At 60.0% G+C, this 19,843-nt stretch overlaps 1 protein-coding gene across 2 annotated transcripts; it reads left to right on the top strand.

Moving 5' to 3' along the window:
• The first annotated feature begins 253 nt into the window (after window positions 1-253).
• Window positions 254-19,437, top strand: LOC102937044 (sterol 26-hydroxylase, mitochondrial). 2 transcript variants are annotated; one of them, XM_043525512.1, is made up of 9 exons: window positions 254-532; window positions 10,842-11,032; window positions 12,293-12,492; window positions 12,710-13,082; window positions 15,016-15,176; window positions 15,925-16,091; window positions 16,574-16,655; window positions 17,196-17,396; window positions 17,779-19,437. In XM_043525512.1, exons 1-9 carry the CDS (start codon window positions 290-292, stop codon window positions 18,048-18,050), a joined length of 1,890 nt encoding a protein of 629 aa, XP_043381447.1. In that variant the 5' UTR covers window positions 254-289; the 3' UTR covers window positions 18,051-19,437. The 2 variants fall into 2 exon arrangements, with proteins under 2 accessions (XP_043381447.1, XP_037768803.1); XM_037912875.2 differs by having other exon boundaries at window positions 12,710-12,907.
• Window positions 19,438-19,843: the final 406 nt, after the last annotated feature.

Consider the following 19,843-nt stretch of genomic DNA (forward strand, 5'->3'; position numbering starts at 1 on the left):
ACCCTCCAGATCCCCTCCTGCCCCCCCCCCGGCTGCCACCTCCTGATCCCCACCTGCCCCCCCCGCTGCACCCTCCAGATCCCCACCTGCCCCCCCCGCTCCCCCCCGCGCTGCTCCCTCCTGCCCCCCAGCGCTGCTCCCTCCAGATCCCCTCCTGCCCCCCCGCGCTGCTCCCTTCTGCCGCCCGCTCCAGATTCGCTCCTCCTCCAGCCCCCGGGGTGGGACTCGCGCCTCGGCCCCCCCAGGTGCCGGCCCCGCCCCCGCCCGCCGCGGCGCGGGCAGTGGGGCCATGGCGGGGCCGGGCGTCGGGCGCGCTGCGGGGCTCCCCCTGCGCCGCTGGCTGCAGCCGCTGGCCGGGGCGCCGCGCTCGGAGCCGGCCCGGAGGGGCCGAGCCAGCGCGGCCGGAGCAGCCGCTGCGGCGCAGGGCGAGCGGCGGCTGAAGGGCCCCGAGGAGCTGCCGGGGCCGGGGCTGCTGGGCTCGCTGTACTGGATCTTCGTGCGCGGCTACCTGCTGCACACGCACCAGCTGCAGGTGCGGGCCGGGGGCACCGGGCAGGGGGCACCGGGCACCGGGCAGGCGGGGGGCTGGGGGTCCTGGTCACCGGGCAGGAGGGGGGCTGGGGGGCCTGGGCACCGGGCGGGCGGGGGGCGGGGGGGCCTGGGCACCGGGGGGCCTGGGCACCGGGTAGGCGGGGGGCTGGGGGGCCTGGGCACCGGGCAGGCGGGGGGCCTGGGCACCGGGCAGGCGGGGGGGCCGGGGGGCCTGGGCACCGGGCAGGCGGGGGGCCGGGGGGCCTGGGCACCGGGCGGGCGGGGGGCCGGGGGGCCTGGGCACCGGGCAGGCGGGCGGGCGGGGGGCCGGGGGGCCTGGGCACCGGGCAGGCGGGGGGCTGGGCGTTGGGCACCGGGCAGGCGGGGGGCTGGGGGGCCTGGGCACCGGGCAGGCGGGGGGCTGGGCGGCCTGGGCACCGGGCAGGCGGGGGGCTGGGCGGCCTGGGCACCGGGCAGGCGGGGGGCTGGGGGGCCTGGGCACCGGGCAGGCGGGGGGCTGGGGGGCCTGGGCACCGGGCAGGCGGGGGGCTGGGGGGCCTGGGCACCGGGCAGGCGGGGGGCTGGGGGGCCTGGGCACCGGGCAGGCGGGGGGCTGGGGGGCCTGGGCACCGGGCAGGCGGGGGGCCTGGGCACCGGGCAGGCGGGGGGCTGGGGGGCCTGGGCACCGGGCAGGCGGGGGGCTGGGGGGCCTGGGCACCGGGCAGGCGGGGGGCCTGGGCACCGGGCAGGCGGGGGGCTGGGGGGCCTGGGCACCGGGCAGGCGGGGGGCCTGGGCACCGGGCAGGCGGGGGGCTGGGGGGCCTGGGCACCGGGCAGGCGGGGAGCTGGGCTCCGGGCAGGCGGGGGGTTTGGGGGCCTGGGCTCCGGGCAGGCGGGGGGTTTGGGGGCCTGGGCTCCGGGCAGGCGGGGGGTTTGGGGGCCTGGGCACCGGGCAGGCGGGGGGCTGGGGGGCCTGGGAACCGGGCAGGCAGGGGGCTGGGCGTTGGGCACCAGCTGGGGGAGCTGGGTACAGGGGGTGGACAAACAGAGGGGGGTGCTGGGTACCTAGGAGTGGGGCAGCAGGGTGCACGCTATTGGGGGGCTGAGCATTGTGCCCTGTGGGGCTGGGCACTTGGCGTTGGAGTTCTAGCAATGGACGGGGACCGTGGGTGACAGCGCCGCGCCTTTGGCCCCATGGGATGTTCTGCTTTCAGGGTGAGGCTTGTCTGGGCACGAGACACAGGGTCCTCGGGGGCTGGACCCAGACTGTCAGACTAACTCCTCCAGGGCCGTCCCAAACCTCTCCATCCCCATGCCCAGTGCCTTCTCCACCCAGCCACCTCTGCCCGAAACACTAAGCAGCGAGCCTTTCGAAAGCAAAGCAAGCCAGTCCCTGCGGGCACGGCGCTCCCCGCGGGACAGGATGAGAGAGAGGAAGATCCACAGGGGCCAGTCGTGTCCCTGGATGCGGGGTTAGAAGAGGCCCAGGTATTGCAGTGATGGGGGTGGGTAGGAACCTGTCTCGGACAGACTCAAATAGCATTGAGTACTTGGCCGTGGTAACGGAGGGCTGGCAGGGCGTGCTCTGGGAGGCAGAGGGTCAGGGTCTGGGAGGTTGGACTTGTTCGGCTGGGCACAAGCAAACATACAATACAGCCAAACCTTGAGTACTGCCAAGCGGAAGGTTGTCGAGGGATAGAAGCCAGGCCAGACCGACAGACTGGGGGACTCTAGCCCGGGAAGCAGCGACGCCGAAAAAGATATCGAGGTCGTGGTGAACATGAGCCCCCAGGGGAACGCTACGGCCAAACAGGCTGATGTGATCCCGGGGTGCATCAACGGGGGAATGCCGAGGAGAAGCAGGGAGGTTATTTTATCTCTGGTTTGGGCTCTGGTGCGGCCGCTGCTGGAATCCTGTGTCCAGCTCTGGTGCCTACCATTCAGGCAGGCTGGGGATAAATTGGAGAGGGGGCAGAGAAGAGCCACGAGAAGGATTAGGAAACCTGTTTTATAGAGAGAGCTTCAATCTATTTAGCTTAACAAAGAGAAGGGTAAGAGGTGACTTGATCGCAGGGTTTAAGTACCTACATGGGGAACAAATACTCAAGAGTGGGCTTTGGGGGGTCTCCTGTCCCCCCTCCCCAGCTGAGTTTCCGGGCAGGGGGTGGCTCCCAGGAGGAGCTCTTTCTGCAGAGGAGAGGGGCTGGTGCCCCTGGGACAGGGCAGGGCAGGGCGTTGCGTTTTGTTTATAGACAGAGGCAGGGTGATTAGGTAAGAAAAGGCTCCTAATTAAATTAAGGATGTGGAAGCCATGAGATGAGCCTGGAAAACAGGAATCCCTCTGCAGGGCATGGGGGATGTTGCCGAGAGAACGCAGGAGACTCAGAAGAAATACAGCCAAGCCCTGGGAGCCAAGGGGGTGTAGGTGAAAAGAAGGGGCCAAACCCCAGGGGAGGGCGAGCTGGGTTCCCGCTCTCCCTGTGGTACTTATGTGGCCCCCTCACCGCAGTATCTGAGCACCTCACAAGGTCTAACCTATTTCTCCTCCCAGCTCCTCGGTGAGGTCAAGAAGTGCTGCCCGGTCTCCCCATTGTACAGATGGGCACTGAGGCACACACAGACTGAAGGCCAGATTTTCAAAGGTATTTAGGCACCTCGTGGGATTTTCAAATGTGCCTAGAAGGCTCGGTGCTTTGTAACCCTCACTGGATGTCCAGCTGAATCTTTGGGTGCCTAAAACCCTTTGAAGCTCTGTCGCTGAGGCACTGGTCTGGGGTCAGACAGGAAGTCCATGGGGGAGTAGAACCCAGGTCTCCCAGGGCTAGCTCCCTATCCACTGCACCAGCCGCCCTCTCTGCTGCAAGAAAGAGGACTCTGATAGACGGGAACAAAACCAAGGTGGCCAGTTCTCTGAGCCTCCGGCATTTGGTCCCGGGCAATTGAGAAGGATGCCCTGGTTGACAGCATGAAAAGCAGCACAGTGGTCAGGAAGAATGAAGAAAGAAAGGGAATGAGAGTCCGATGAGAGGGGAGCACTTAACCGCCAAGGGGGGCAGGTTCTGCCCCAGGCTGGGCTGTACAGCAATGCCTGCTGGGCAATTTTAGATTTTACCTGAAAACCATTTTGTTTTGTCATTTTTTTTGTTCTGAGCTGGAGAAAAGGAAGGAATGAGAAAGTGTCTGAGTATCAGATGTTTTTATGCCTCAAATGCTTAGGGTTTCAGCTGTATTCAGACCAATTCTAGAACAAAGAACAGAAATTGCATCCAGAGTCCATAAAGTCGACGATTATTGTCATGATTTGTGTTATTCTCTGGGCACCATGTGCGTGCTCTGCACTGTTCAGAATAGGCCAGACAATGTAGTTCCTGAGCGGATGTGTAGCCCTGGGTAAGACGGCTCAGATATTTAAGGATGAAGTGTAGAGTTATTGACCACATGTTAGGACATGCTCACTGTGACATTTATAGCTGTGAGTGGACAGAAGTTTAGTAATAGAAGTTTTACTCAGTTAAGGACTAGATTTAACCCTCCCACTTTCTTTCAAGAGGAAGAGCTGCCCAGAGCACCTGGGCCTGTTTGTTTTCCTTTCCCGCCTGCCGTGGCCCTGACATACCTCAGAAGTCTCCATTTTTTCCTCAGTTTTAAAATGTGGCATTTTCTTGGTGTTTGGTTTTAAATATTCTCCTGTGAGAACCGCGACTCAGTCGCTGGGTGTTGTGTTTTAAGAGCCTTTTGGAAAGTCACTCGCCTTTAAACAGAAGGGAAAGCTGTGTTGCCAACTCTCAGTACTTTGTCACGAGTCTCATGATAATTGTTTTCCTTAAAGTCCCAGCTGATGGAGTCAGGTGATCTGTGATGATTTCATCCATCGTTCTTAAAGAGAAACAAAGTGTCTAGCCCTGGTGGCTGTGGAGAAAGCATCAAAATGTGACCCCTAGTGCACCCTTAAGGCTCAGAAAGCAGAAGGCAAATGAAAAGATCCCCAAATCTATTATTTTATGTAATCTCATGATTTTAAAGCCCATCTCACGGTTTTTGGTGAGCCTGATTCATGAGTTTTGAACATTTGGGGTTGGCAGTCCTGTGAAAGTGACTTGACAAGGCCTGTTTCACTCCTGTTTAAATTCAGTTTCTATCTAGCCTATAATTTGTAGTGCAGTAACACCCCTCAAGTCCCAGGCAGGTGCAGTATAAACTCACGGGGCCTTACCCTCGTAGGCCGTTTCCAAAAGTTAAATGATCTATTCCAAGCTTGGTGAACTGAAAAGAAGGGATAGAAAGTCATCGAGATTTTTCTACAAGTATTTCAATTCTTGTATTCAAGAGTAAGAATAGACATTACAATTTTAAATCTAACCAGTGTCCCTTAAGTGACTTGACACAAGATGTCAGAATGTGTTCGTATTAGAGCTGAGTGGGTCTAATATTTAATTTTCTTTCTTTGTATAGGAATTAGATACAGTGCCCCTGTCAGCTCATTGCTAAGTTATCTGCAAAAAAAAACCCCTAGAGTTTTCAGATGCCAAAGTAGCCCCTGGAATCACAATTAAAGTTGCCCCCTCCCCCCTAATCTGAAATGGTGCCAGTGTCCTCAGTCTAGCAGACAAAGGTCTAATAAGACCCAATGACTGGAAGATGAAGCTCGACAAATTCAGACTGAAAATAATGAGTAACTTTTTGAGAGTGAAGGTAATTAACATTTGGAACAACATACCAAGGGGTTTGGTGGATTCTCCATCACAGGCGATTTTAAAATCAGGACTGGATGTTTCTAAAGCATCTGCTGTAATTCAAACAGGAATTAATTCAGGGAAGTTCTGGGCTCGGGTTAGGCTGCAGGTCAGATCAGCTGATCACAACGATCCCTTCTGGCCTTGGGATCTACGAAGTGTGTCCAGGATCTCCTGCTCTCAGTTCAAAGAGGAATTGGGTTCAGGTTCTGCTCTGTGTCCAGTCACCCTGGGCAACCCAAATACCCAGCTGGAGAGAAAGAGTCACCTCTCCTTCTCAGGGCACCCTGGAATATTTAGAAGCTGCTAAAGTCCTCCTCACTTAAATGCGCACCTGGGCAGGGGGCTTTTTCTCACAGAGAGGAACTGGGGGGAAGGGATGAAGGAGGAGTGTCTTATGTCTCTTTAGCCAGTCATGTCTGTGCTCTGTGCCTCGGTTTCCCTATCTGTAGCGTGAGGTGGTATACATGGCTATTAACTGACTCCCCTTCAAAATGAAATGGCCGAGCCCATGCTGTTATGAACTCTGTGCTCTGCTGAATGCCAAAGCCCTGACAGGCTGCCCCTTGTCTCTGCCTGGGTAATTGTAGCCTAGGAGCATGTGGACAAGAGCAGCTCCAGGGCCTCCTGCCCACACACACAGTCTATGCCAATCCTCGGTTTCCCCAGGGGGCATGTGATGCCGGGGACAGTGGGAGGTGCTGGGGAATCCAGGTGTTTGTTTTCCTCTTGAAACGAAAAGACCTCCTAAATCTAACAAAGGAAGCAGTCAGACTCATTTGGCGGGTACAGGCAACACTGAAAGCTAGCAGCCGGCAATGCCCTTGAAAACCGGACTGGTGTGATGAAGTTGTTGGTTATCTGAGGAGCTGATTGTCTCCTGGGTCGCAGCTGGGTGAGAGGGGACCGCAAGGGTCAGCTGGTCCAGCGGCTTTCCAGATATGGTACCCCTTTCCGGAGGCTGATTTGTCTTGTGTACCCCCAAGTTTCACCTCACGTAAAAACTACCTGCTTACTTCTGTATTTTTGTATCTGATTTTGTATCACAGCACACTATTCCGGAAAGATTGCTGAGTTGCTCATTTTTACCATATAATTATAAATCAACTGGAATATAAACATTGTACTTACGTTTCAGTGTGTAATATCTAGAGCATTAGTAACAAGTCACTGTCTGTATGAAATTTTAGTTTGTCCTGACCTCGCTAGTGCTTTTTATGTAGCCTGTTGTAAAACTAGGCAAATCTCTAGATGAGTTGATGTACTTCCTGGAAGACCTCTGCGTACCCCCAGGGGGACTCATACCCCTGGTTGAGAACCCCGCTCTAGCCTAACCCCCTGCCAAGATGCAGGATTTGGTGGTATCTTTCCAAAAGGGAGGGGGTCTGAGTGTGAGAGAGAGAGAGATCTTAAAAAGGGAATGTTCTTTTCAAACACTTTCAAAACTCATTAGTGGTTGATGTGATCAAAACCTTAACTGCAGTGTAACAAAGTTTTTTGCTTGGGAATTTCCTTAGTTGTATTTTTTTAATAAGATCATAAGAACGGCCAGACTGGGTCAAACTAATGGTCTGCCTAGCCCAGTATCCTGTCTTCCAACAGTGGTCAATACCGGGTGCTTCCTTGATCAGAACAGGGTGATTATCGGGTGATCCATCCCCCTGTCATCCAATCCCACCTTCTGCCAGTCAGAAGTTTAAGGACGCCCCGAGGGTGGGGTTGCCTCCCTGGCCACCATAGCCATTGGTGGACCTATCCTCCATGAATTTATCTAACTCTTGTGGGTTTTTTTAACCCAATTATAGTTTTGGCCTTCACAACATCCCCTGGCAAAGCCAGGAGCCCTTAAGAGGTTGGGTGCATTTCTACATGATATACAGCTGGAGGTATAAATAGAGAGCAATTAGTTACTAAGTTATAAAACTCTGGCACGAGACCTTGACATTTCTGGCCATCCCAATTGCTTTGCTGAGAATAAGCAACACAATGAGACCATGCAAACTGTCATGAGCAGACACCGGCTTTACACTGTCGGCCTCCTGTGTGGCTTTCAGCCAAGCAGATCTTCTACATGTTGTTTGTCAAAGTGAAATAATCCCTCTTCCCAGCAGGTTCCCAGCCTTGCGGCTGAATTCACTGTTGTTGCTAGGTTGCTTTTCAAGTCTGAGCTTAATGGTGAAATTCCTTTGAACAGGGCTTAGCACAGAGGGGATTCTATAGCTTAAATAGACCCTGCTCATTAAGCATCCAGTCCTGCAAGTCTTCACTCAGTCAGGGAGTCCTCCCTCATGCAAGAAATCCAATAGCCACGCTGGTGAGTAAGGACTGCTCCCCGCTGGAAATGCAGATGTACACCCCACGGGCCTCAGTGTGTTTGCCGTCCAGTCCTTGGGGAGAGGAACGTGTGATCAGCGACTAGGTTACTAAAACCAGCAAGCAAAAACCCATCTGAATGTTATCAAGGTGGGGAAGCGTAACTGATGGTGAACGGCAAATTCATATGCATGCGTCTAGGCCAATGACTGTCTTCCTTTCACTCCTGTGACTGAGCTGTAGGATTATTGTTCTGTGCATTTCCAAGGTGCCCATCCTGGCTTCTGTCACGGGGTCTCTGGGTGATGCTCTGGAACTGCTCCCCATGAAGCCAGTCAGGACTCTGGTGAAGTCTCCTCTCTGTGAGCAGCCTGTCTTCAGGACACACAGCTCACACAGCTTCCACCTTCCTGGGTCTGACCTCGGAGCATTCAGCATCCTCTGAGGTTTATTAGACGATAGGAACATGGTCTAAAACAGAGCTTGTAGGTGCAGAGAACCGGACCCCTCAGCTGGGTCCATTTTGCGGGGCAGTGAGCCAGACAACCCCGTCTGCACTTCACTCCTCCTCCCCAGCGAGCCCCAAACTGAAACTCCCTCCAGCCCCCACTCCTCTGGGCTTTCCCCTTTCCCGGGCCAGGAGGTCATCTGATTCCTTTGTTCTCCAACCCTTTAGCTCTCACCTTGCAGGGGGGAAGGGCCCAGGCCATCAGTTGCCAGGAAACAGGGTGTTGGCCATTCTCTGTGTCCAGACCCCTGCACACACCTGCCCTCTAGGGCTCTGCAACGATCATACACCCTTACCCCACCCCCTAGATACTTATGAACTGCCTAGGGGAAACTGAGGCACCCCCACACTATTCAGAGGAAACATTAAGAACAGTCCCACTTCGTCACAGCTTCTCCCTAGAAAAAGGAACCAGGGCTGGTATAGCCAGAGCCGGGGGAACCATTCTGCACTGGAGCCCTGACGAGAGAGGCTGGTTTTTGGAATATGTTGCAACTTTGGTTTGTTCTGACGAAGCAGTGATAACGGACGGTGATGCCATACCCGCTGAGGGAATGGACGTGCCCTGCTGTGCCAGCGGGGTCTCGGTCACAGCCTGCCGGTCAGGTTTCCAAATAAGGCTTTGTTGTTCTGCAAACGAATCAGCTGAGCGGGGAAATGCCCTTTATCTTTGCTTTGCACAGTGTTGTGTATTTTTATGCTTTTACTCAGCGTAGGCCTCGATCCTGTAGTAGGCTCAGGGGGCCACATGCATAGGATCGGGGCCCTAGATCCTATGTGAGATTGTCCTATGTGGGCCAGATCCTCAAAGGTATTTAGGAACCTGACTCCCAATGAAACCCATGTTTCCCTGCTTCAGTCTCCACCATAATGACCTGTAGTGTGCACACAGGCTCAGACCCCAGATCCATCTAGTTACGGGCCCCATCTCCAACAGTGTTCAGAGCAAGGTTCCAGAACCCCCTAGTGTTACCTCTGGAATAACCTGCCCGGACCCAGCTCAGCCAGAGGTTGACTCGGGGCTTGATGCAGGGGGATCTCTGTCGAATCCTGCCAGGCGTCACTGGGGACGTGCCCGTTGTCCGGAGAAGAGTCTCCGATCCATTCAGAAGTCCTGCCAAGCTCTCCGCCTCCGTGGTGGCTAACGGCAGGGAGCACACAGCCCTGTTCCGCCTGGCGTGGCAAGGGCTTTCCTAACTGACCTGAGATGGCGAGTTTTTCTTGTTCTTCTGTTCCGAGGGAGTGTCCACAGCAGCACCTGACCTGCCTCCTCGCTCCCCTTCGTTACCTCATGCGCCTCGGTCCCGTCTCCTCTCGCTCCCTCCGCCAGGTGAACTCTCCCAGCTGTTCCAGTCTCTCTCTGCAGAAATCTCTTCGTCCCACTAATCACCGTGGCTCTTTCTCTCTGTTCTCGGCTGTGGTTTTCTCTGCGATGCGATGCACACAGTGTCCAGGTGAGGCTGCCCTGCAGGTTTCGAGGATGGTACAAGAGAATTCACCGTAATTATTCCCCTCCCATTCCTTATGCAGCTGAATGGCTTGGCTGCTTCTTTGACCTCAGCTGTGCATTGAGCAGAGGTCTCCATCGCATGGTCTACAGTGATGCCCAGGTCCCTTTCATGCGTCGATGCAGTTCATTTAGACCCCAGGCGGGGTGTGAGTCATTTACTTTTCCCCCTGCGGGTGCAGGACTTTGCAATAATTTCATCTGCTGTCATCTTTCCCGGTCACCCAACTTAGCCAGCTCTCTGCTCGTGACTCCCCTGAATAGCTGTGTCATCTTCCCATTGTGCTGCCTCACTATCCCCCCCGCCCCGCCGTGCAGATTGTTAAGAAATATATTAACCCGGGACTTAGGGCAGAGCCTGATGGGTCCCACCAGGACCCTGGGGCCGTGGTGGAAATGGACCATTTCATGCTATACTTTGCTCCCTGACTCTTGGCCTGTTCCTGTGCTAGGACAATACTTGGCCTCTCACCCCAGGACGATTTCCCTTCTTTTGTAGCTACTTGTATGGGACCTTGTCAAGAGATTGGCGAGGTGCAGCTTGGCTTTGCAGGGCCGGGCCGGGCCGGGCCTCTCCCCGCAGGATCGGCCGGTGTTTTGTTGTTTTGTTTTGAATTCTCCTTTCAGCCAGTCTGCCAGATATAAATTGGAATTCCCCGAATCGCCCCCAGAGTCTTTTTAAAATATAGATACAGCGTTTGCTGCTTTCCAGTTCTCCGGGACCATGGCCGTTTTTGGTGAGAGATTGTGCCGTTTTGCTAGCAGTTTAGCCCATTCTCCTAGAGCTCCTTTAAATCCCTGGGCGTGGTGCCAGGTGACTTGTGCCAGCCCCCCTTCTCCTGTCACCTCAGGCTCTGAGAGCGCCAAGGCGTTCTTACCAGAGAAGGGCAGATTCAGGGTAGGACTCTCCCAGCATCCGCAGGGGTGGACTCTGATGTTCTCGCTGGTAACAATCAGATATGCTGCCCCGCTCCCAATACGAAATGCAACCGCTCAGGAAGGGAAGTAGCCCAGTGCCCAGGGACATTGAATTTTACCATGGGCTGCAGGGAGGTTTCTGGCTGGCCCGCTGGAGCATGGGGAGGTAAAGCCCTCTGCTCCCCGACCATCACAGTGGTGTCTGGTCACTACCGCCCTGCGGCTGGATTGGAAGTGGCAGCCCAGCAATGCCAGGCTACGTACCGCACTCCCAATCCTCCACGGGGGGCTGGCGTGCCAGTCGGGGCCAACCTGCTGTGGTGAATTGCAGGTGACGTTCCGGAAGCTTTACGGCCCCATGTGGAAATCCACCTTTGGGAAGTACAAGAACGTGAACATCGGGAGCCCGGAGATCCTGGAGCAGCTGCTGAGGCAGGAGGGGAAATACCCCATGAGGAGCGACATGGCCCTGTGGAAGGAGCATCGGGATATCAGGCAGCTGCCGTACGGCCTGTTCACCGAGTGAGTCCAATGATAAAGGCTTTAGCCGTCCTGACGGCGTTCCTGAGCGCTGCTGCAATGCAAACATCATGTGGGCTCCCAGATCAACACAGGGCTGGAGTCCCGAGCAGCTGGGTACGAGACAATGGCCTGCAACATGCAGGAGGGGAGACTACTTGGTCTAATGGTCCCTTCGGACCCTCTAGGCCTGTGTTTCTCCATGACCGGTCCGTGGACCGGTGCTAGTCCCTGAGATCTCCCTGGCACAGTTGAGGAAGGCAGCAAGCCTGGTATGAAGAAGGCTGAGAAACACCGCTCTAGGAAACTGAGCTATTCCCTTGTGTGCTAGCGAGAGTAATGTCCTTGATCGGGCGGCTGACTGGCCTTTCTGGCACCCAGGCAGCATTGCATTTGGACTCTTGCCTTCGCTCCGTCCTGAAGGCTCGCCAGGGCCTGCCAAAGCCATACAGAGAATCAAGGCAAGGTGTGCAAGAGACGGGCAGGCTTGATGGGTCAAGGCTGACCTGGTTTCCCCCACGTGTGTCATTTCTAACACATGTTGCTTCTAAATGGGTGATCAGACAGCACTGGGGTGAAGTCGAGGATTGGGCAGAAAGATTTTGGTGCCGGGGAAAGGTGGGAGCTTCTGCTGAAATTCTCATCACAGAGCATTTCCGGTGATGCAGGCCAGGTCCCGCTAGCGACCGAAGCCCTTAGCCTTGAGCCGCTGTGGGGTGCGGAGCCCGGAGCTGGGGAGGGTCAGGACCCCCGACGGGGTCAGACCGGTGTTGCGGGCAGCAGGGAGGTGGAGGGACAGAGGCACTGGGGTTTGCCCAGGACCCCATCCCCACAGTGGGCACTTCTGGAATTACCGGCCCGTGGGATGTTTTCCTCCATGCCCAAGAGTCCATGGTTGGCTCATGCCCTGGAGCAGGGGGTTTAGCGCCCTGGTACAATTGTACCCCTCTCCTGGCGCTGGGGGGGGCACCTGGCAGAGTCTCTCCGGATGCAGGGCCGGCTCTTGGGGCTAGGTGGGCCCCGTGCCACCATTTGGCTGTTGCTTGGGGCAGCTGGATGAGGAGCAGGGGGCACACAGTGGGCACAGCTGGAATTGGGGGGGGGGAGTGAACCCCGGCATTACGGGGGAGTTCCCGGCCTTCCCTTCATCTCTTGGCCTGTCCCTGCCAGTCCCCGTGTGCGCGGAGGGGGCTGCTCGGTGTCCCGCTCCCAGCTGCCCCTCGGTGTGGGCGGGCGATGAGCCGTCTTCTGCCTCCCCCGCAGGGAAGGGGAACGCTGGTACCGCCTGCGCCAGGTCCTCAACCAGCGGATGCTCAAGCCGTCGGAGGCCATGCTGTACACGGGGGCCATCAACGAGGTGGTGTCGGACCTGATGGCCCGGCTGCAGGTGGAGAGGGCCGGGAGCCCCTCGGGGGTCCTGGTGGGGGACGTGACCAGCCTGCTCTACAGATTCGCCCTGGAAGGTAGGTGGCAGGGGGGCGGCTCGGGGGGAAGGAGTGGGGCTCAGGGGGCCCTGTGGGCCATTGCATGCTGCCCCCTAGTGCATCCAGACGGATCTACTGCAGCCCTGCGCTGCTTCCCTGGAGTCCCCTTCCCCTGGGGGGGCCCTCCGATCGCCCCCGGGGGGGCCCTGTCAGTGTTCAGGGCCCCGACCAGCCCCTCTCCTCTCCTTCCCGCCAGGCATCTCCTACATCCTCTTCGAGACCCGCATCGGGTGCCTGGAGCAGGAGATCCCCCTGGAGACGCGGCACTTCATCGACGCCGTCGGCCTCATGCTGAAGAACTCCATCTTCGCCACCGTCCTGCCCCAGTGGAGCCGGGAGCTGCTGCCCTTCTGGAACCGCTACCTGGGGAACTGGGACACCATCTTCGCCTTCGGTCTGTGCCCTGGGCGGGGAGCCGGGGTCAGACTCCACCCTGGCGTCGCTGGGATGGTACCCAGGGCTGGGAGCCGCGTCGCCCTTCGCGGGGAGCAGTTTTACCTGCTGCAGCTCAGCTCCCTGAAACCAAGCCCTGGCTTCCAGATCTCCCAGCCCTCGCCCTCTGTGCGCAGGCTAGTGACAGACCCCCCCACCCCCCGAGCCCCTCGGTAATAGCCAGCCCCTGGCACGGGGGCAAGCTGTCTGTAGAGAGACAGGGTCCACGCAGCTGGATGGGCCCCAGCCAGGATCGCGCCCTTATACCAGCCCGGGCACTGAAGCATATTTATAGTGGAACAACTGGACGTTGATTAGCAAAGGCAACATGTGAGTGCAGCTAAGAAATGGAAACAGAACCGGTTCCGGGGGTAAATTGCAGGTCTGGGTCTACACTGGGTCCTGTTCCTACAGAGCAAAGCAGGTTTTGACAGAGCTGCTGGATTCCAGTCGTAGCCAGGATCCGAGTTCCCACCCCTCGCCCTACAAGGGATGTCTATGCTGCAGGGGGGCACCCGCGGCTGGCCCAGGCCAGCTCACTCGGGCTCACAGGGCTCAGGCTAAAGGGCTGTTCAGACTTCTGGGCTCCTGGACCCTGCAAAGTGGGAGGGTCCCGGAGGGCGGGCTGCAGCCCAAGCCCGGGCATCCACACTGCAATGAAACAGCCCCGCAGCCCAAGTTGGCTGGCACAGGCCAGCCGTGGGTTTTTAATTGCCGTGTGGACGTACTTCCAGGGGTTTCCTCTTTGATTGGCTAAACCAGGGGCCTTCTGCATTTCTTAGAAAGGCCCATCAGCCTCTGCAATGCACCCACAGCTACGACGAGTCCCCCCCCGTTCCTTGTTCCGCGGCTCTCCCCCATTGGGTTCACGTCTCCCCCACCACCACTGCTTTTCCCTGTTGACTTACCATGTAAATGGGGCTGCGCTTTGCAAGGATGAATTGCCCTCCGAGCCGGGGCAGTGGAGTGGACGGGCGTTGGCGTGTCCACGCTGCCATGTGCCAGACTGGGGAAGAGAATTCCCTCCTGAGCACACGGCTCCGTAGATAGCAGGAGCGTGCCCATTTTGCAGCGACGTTAGCGACCCGCGTCTCCTCGGCTTTCTTCCGCTACCTCACCGGGCGCTTGCGGGGAGAGCGGTGGGTTGGCTGGAGCGGGTTTGTCAGGCCTGGTAGGAGCTGCTGACACGGAGCCTTTGGCCTTGAGGGGTCCCAGGAAGCCAGAGCGAATTCTGCTGCTTCGGGGTCTCTGCTCACCCCTCTCCCTGGGGCCGAGGGCTGCCGGGATACCGGCCGCAGCTCAGATGTGTGGCCCAACAATTCGCACAGGGAGACTGATCTGCTCCGTGGTGCACGGCCCAGGTCCCCTGCCCCCCCACCCCCCCGTCACAGTCAGTCCTGGGGGGCAACAAGGATCCACTCGATCCCGTTGAGCTACGGCAGGGCCTGCGTCGATCCAGCCCTGGGCTTGGTGCCCTCCCTGCCTGGCTCCATCCGCAGTCAGTGAGCCCCTCGAGTACCCACTGGCAGAGGTGTGCCCGCACGGAGAGTGAAATCTCCCTTTGAGGGAGGGACTCCATGATCCCCCCACCCCCTGGTCTCTGGTGCTATAGCCCTGGGCTGGACAGGCAGTCATCCAGACCCACCCTTGACGGTGGATCACCTGGCCCTGCCTGGCAGGGAGATGCTGTGCCCATGAGTCCAGGTCTCTTGGCACGCGTGGGAGGGGGCTCTCTGGGGAGCCCCGTTCCCTTGGGGGAGAGGCGTGCCCATCAGGGGTGCTCCCATGTTACGAGTCCCTGTGGGATCCAGCCAGCGACCGCGGAGGCGGCTGGGCAGGGTCTGGGGCGAGCCCTGGCCGTGAGCTCGCTGCTGGGCATCACCTGGGCTTGTGACCCCCGTCGCTTTGTGGGCAGCCCTCGACGGTCCCCAGGCCCCTTCCCCCACCTCCGTCTCTGCACGGGATCTAGCCCAACTGGACCCGCTGTGATGCCCCCTCCCCTGTGCGACGGTCCAGCTGCCCCCCACCCCCCGCCGAGGGTCATGGCCGCTCTCGACTCTGGCTCTGCAGGCAAGAAGCTGATCGACAGGAAGATGGAGGAGCTGGAGGGGCAGCTGGAGCGGGGCGAGCAGGTGTCGGGCTACCTGAGCTACCTGCTGGCCAGCGGCAAGCTGATGCCGGCGGAGGTGTACGGCAACGTGGCGGAGCTGCTCCTGGCCGGCGTGGACACGGTAGGGCGGCGCGGCCGCCCGCAGCCCTGACACCCGGCCCAAGGGGGTCAGGCCTGGGGGCTGTTTGAATGGGGGGGGCTGTTGCACAAACCCCGTTGCATGGGGGGTTGCTGAGGAGCTGCTCTGTGTGGGGAGGGAAGGGGTGGGCACCCCAAGGGCAGATGTAGTGGGTCTAAAAGGGAGCGCGCTGGGGAGCTGTGGGGCCTAGTGGGTAGGGCAGCAGCCCAGCCTGGGTTCCATTCCTAGCTTGCCACAGCCTTGCTGGGTGAGTCACGTCCCCTCTGGGCCTCAGTTTCCCCTCTGTCTTTTTCTGGTCTATTTAAATGGTGAGCTCTTTAGGGCAGGAGTTGTCCCTGACTGTCTCTGGGCCGCGCCTGGCACAACGGGGACCCTGTCTCCATGGGGGTCTGGCAGCAGCCGGTGCAGCGGGGCCCCCATCTGCATAGGGGTCTGGGCAGCGCCTGGCACGATGGGGGGGCCCCCATCTCAGTTGGCAGCGTAACACAGCCAGCTGTGGGGGTTCTGGGCTGACAGGCTCCGCCATGCAGGGCTGGGTTTAGGCTGAGCTCGGAGCTGCCGAAGGCTTTGCTTGTGGGGAGCCGTCCACGTGGGGCAGGGTGGGGGACTCCTGGGGAGCCACGAGGGTCTGCCCTGTCCATCACAGCCTGCTCCCACATTTCCTCCCTGCGGCCTCCCTTGTCTGTGCGGAGCTGCTCCCTCACCCCGTCTCTGCTGTCGTCCCCCCCAGACGTCCAACACCTTGTCCTGGGCCCTCTACCACCTGGCCAGGAGCCCAGAGACCCAGACCTCCTTGTACCAGGAGGTGAACAGTGTCGTCCCCGGAGAGCGGATCCCCGGCGCCCAGGATCTCGCCAAGATGCCGCTGCTTCGGGCCATTATCAAGGAAACGCTCAGGTACGTCCCCGGCTCTCCCCGGGGCCTGCCCCGAGAGGGGCCCCCTTGGCAGAACCCACAGCCCTGTTGGCATCCCTGGGTGGGGCAGACTCATGAAGGGAGGGTGAGGTGGTGGCTGATGGCACCGTGCACCTCAGTAACCGGCACTTGGCAAACCTTCCCTAGCACCCCCCCCACACACACACACCCCCGGTCCCAGGGAAATGGCGCTGCGCCCAGCACTGGTGTGACTCGGAGCCCGGCACTGGACCAAACGGTCCATCGGGGCATTCGCCAGCACAGAAGGATGGGCCAGCGGCCAGTGCCCCGGCTCCAATTCAGCATCCAGTGCCCTGCTCTCACAGCTGCCCTGTGTCCCTTGGACTCTGTGCCTCAGTTTCCATCTGTGCAATGGGGATAATGGCTCTGCACGGGGGGGCGGGGGGGGCGTGCCACTTGCCCCATCCCACGCTATAGCCCCGTCTCTTCTCCCTGCCCGACAGGCTGTACCCCGTGGTCCCCACCAACGCCAGGGTCATGGTGGAGAAAGACGTCATCATTGGAGGCTATCACTTCCCGAAGAACGTGAGTGGGGGTCTCTGGTCTGCTTCCCGGCCCCTGGGCCTGAGGCTGTCGCTCCCCAGCCCTGCGGCTGCTCCAGCTGCGGGGCCCAGAGAAGGAGCTGGAGGAACTAGATGTGCCATGTGAAGGCAACACAAAGCCAGCTCCCCCTTGGGCACAGCAAACCAGCTCTGCTTGGAAAGCGACCAGCCTAAAGTTAGGGGGAGCCCAGGGCTGGGCTAGCAGGGGCTGCGGGTCGGGAGTGAGGGGCACCGGCAGAGGTGTGGGGCGAGGGGGAGCCCAGGGGTGGGCTAGCAGGGGCTGTGGGTCGGGATTGAGGGGCACTGGCAGAGCTGTGGGGGGAGCCCAGGGCCTACATGTCCCGAACAAGGGGTGCTGGTAATTAAGCACGCTCCGGGCCCAGATCTAGCCCGTGCCCCCAGCCCTTCCACCCAGGGCTTTGGTCCCTCACGTGCTCGGGGCCGCCAAGAGGGGCGGCATGTTGCCTGGCACACGGCTTGCCGTGGGTGTGGGTCTCACCTCCTCTGTGTCCGGCTCCATCAGACGCTCTTCGTCCTGGCTCACTACGCGATGGCGCACGACCAGACCAGCTTCCCGGAGCCCGAGCGCTTCCTGCCCCAGCGCTGGCTCCGGGGCCACGGCTCCGCCCACCACCCCTTCAGCTCCATCCCCTTCGGCTACGGGGTCCGCGGCTGCCTGGGCCGGCGCTTCGCGGAGCTGGAGATGCACCTGGCTCTGGCCAGGGTGAGTGGGGACCCCCGCGGTGCCAGTGGTCGGACGGGGGGATTGGCTACGGCCCGCAGGACAGGGCGCTCCGAGGGCCAGAGCTGCAGACAGCCCCCCCCGTATCGGAGACACGTGCCACCCCCCCAGGTCTCAGGGATGCTATGTGACTCTATGCCCCAAGAGGGGGGGCTCAGTGTCCCCTCACCCCGCTGCTAACTGAACTGCCCTGTAGGAGCCGACTGCCCCAGCCACGGCATGAGCCCCCAGACGGGCCCGTGTGCACAACCACTGGGGAGACAACTCCCGAGCCACCCCGGGGGGCAGAAGGGGCTGGGGCGCTGTGCTCCGGGGAGGGGGCTCTGGGGCACTGAAGAGACAAGACGTCTCCTTCTCCTTACAGATCACCCGGACGTTCGAGCTGCGGCCGGACCCCCGTGGCACGGAGGTGAAGTCGGTCTCCCGCATTGTCCTGGTGCCCAACAAGCCCATCAACCTGCAGTTCATTGCCCGCCAGCCGGCCCCCTGAGCGCCCCCACCCCGCTTTGCTCATCCCAGGACCCCATCCGAGTCCGCCCCTCGCCTGGGCCTTCCGGGCTAGACAGGTCTGCCCTGGGCCCGGCTCTCTCCCCGTTAGGCCCTGGGGATGGCAGCTGCCCACGGGTCAGGGTGTAGGTGGGATCTCGGCTGGCGTGGGCAGGGCAGCCGTGTGGTCTCAATGTAGCTGGAATCAATGGGCCAAAGGTGTTCCTGCGCCCGTCGCACTCCAGCCTTACAGGGTGTTGAACAGGGTCTGGGGTTCGTGGGCGCAGCCTGGGCCGGCCGGGCACCCTGGCAAATGCCCCGGTTGCCTTTCACTAGCGATCCCCAAACCGGGGAGAAGCGGCGCCAGCCTGGAACCGGGCAGGGCTAAGTCAGGCCTGGCTGGGAACGGGAAGGAAAAGGCACCGGGGGTGACTCTCAGCTGGCACTGAGGACGTCCTGGGGCAGAGGAGAGGTTAGTGGAGATGGGCCGGAGCTGGCTGTCCGCCCAGGGGTGGCAGGATACGGCTGGCACCAACAGAGGCAGCCCTGCCAGCTGGGTCCCTCTTTTCAGCGTGAGGAAGGCCGGGGGCAAGTGGTGCCAGTCTCCTTTGGAGGACGCAGCCAGCAGCGATGGGGAGCCTAGCCCCGCCCCCCCCATTGCTTTGTCTGCCCATTAGGCCTAACTGCCCCCTCACCCATTGTGGTTCGTTCATTTCCGGACCCCCCCACCCAGGCTGTGTTCACCAGGCCTGAGCTCCCCCGGCCCGGTGTTTTGCTGGGACCAATTTGGCCCGGCTCCCTTTGCCCAGCAAGATGTGCCCAGCTTGCACTGAGGGTACGTTGGTGGGTCTGGCTATCGCCCCAGCTCCTGGGGATGGGTCAGGGCCTCCCGCTGCTTGGGGGGGCTGGGGTCCCCTTTAACCATGAAAGCACCGAGCCGGAGGTGCCGCTGCTCTGATCCAAAGAGCAAACTCCACATCTCCCCCCTCGGTGTCACTGGAGCTCCCCGCAGCAGCGGGGACCCGAAGAGCAGCTCGCCCCCCTCGCCCTGCCCCAGGGGCTGCCCGCTCCAGGCTGGGCGGCGGGGGGGGGTTACCCCCAACATGCCCCCGCCACTCTAGCGCCACCTAGCCCCTGTCCCCCGCCCACGCAGAGGAACCTCTGCACTGGGACAGTCTGTGGTGGGCGCTGCCAGGGGGGACCCACCCAGCTGTGCCAGCCGGTGGAACGGCCAGGCCTGGCCGGAGCTGGGCTGCAGCGGGCTCCACTAACCTCCCTGCCACCGGCCTGCAACAAACGCACAGGGCTGGGCGCCAGGACTCCTGGGTTCGAACCCCAACGCTGACACCGACTCTCATGCCCGCCCTGGCCCGGAGGCCCTCTGGCTAGCAGCAAAGCAGGGACGGCGATGGTGAGCGACCTGCCGTGTGCCTGCAACCTCCCAGCTTCCCCGGGGGCGTCAGCGCTGCCCTGGGCGTGGGGGGGTCCTGTAGCCCAGCTGGGCAGCAATAAAGTAACATGCGCTTAAGCTCCTGCAGGGCTGTGTCTGAGCGTGATGTGGAGCGAGGGGGGGCGACCCCTGTTCCCGGGGGCCAGTGAGTGTCAGCAGCACCAGGCCAGGGGAAGGGGCAGGGGCCTGATCATACAATCAGAGAAGATCAGGGTTGGAAGGGACCTCAGGAGGTATCTAGTCCAACCCCCTGCTCAAAGCAGGACCAATCCCCAACTAAATCATCCCAGCCAGGGCTTTGTCAAGCCTGATCTTAAAAATATCTAAGGAAGGGGATCCCACCACCTCCCTAGGGAACCCATTCCAGGGCTTCACCACCCTCCTAGTGAAAAAGTTTTTCCTAACATCCAACCTAGACCTCCCCCACTGCAACTTGAGACCATTACTCCTTGTTCTGTCATCTGCCACCACTGAGAACAGTCTAGATCCATCC

The sequence above is a fragment of the Chelonia mydas genome, chromosome 11 (genome assembly GCF_015237465.2).
Source record: "Chelonia mydas isolate rCheMyd1 chromosome 11, rCheMyd1.pri.v2, whole genome shotgun sequence".
Lineage (NCBI taxonomy): Eukaryota > Metazoa > Chordata > Testudines > Cheloniidae > Chelonia > Chelonia mydas.

What these genes read in the sequence shown, in the direction of transcription:
- LOC102937044 (XM_043525512.1), top strand. Translation starts at nt 290, where the DNA reads ATGGCGGGGCCGGGCGTCGGGCGCGCTGCGGGGCTCCCCCTGCGCCGC. An exon ending in TGCACACGCACCAGCTGCAG is followed by an intron (nt 533 to 10,841) that starts GTGCGGGCCGGG and finishes GGTGAATTGCAG; the next exon opens with GTGACGTTCCGGAAGCTTTA. An exon ending in CCGTACGGCCTGTTCACCGA is followed by an intron (nt 11,033 to 12,292) that starts GTGAGTCCAATG and finishes CCTCCCCCGCAG; the next exon opens with GGAAGGGGAACGCTGGTACC.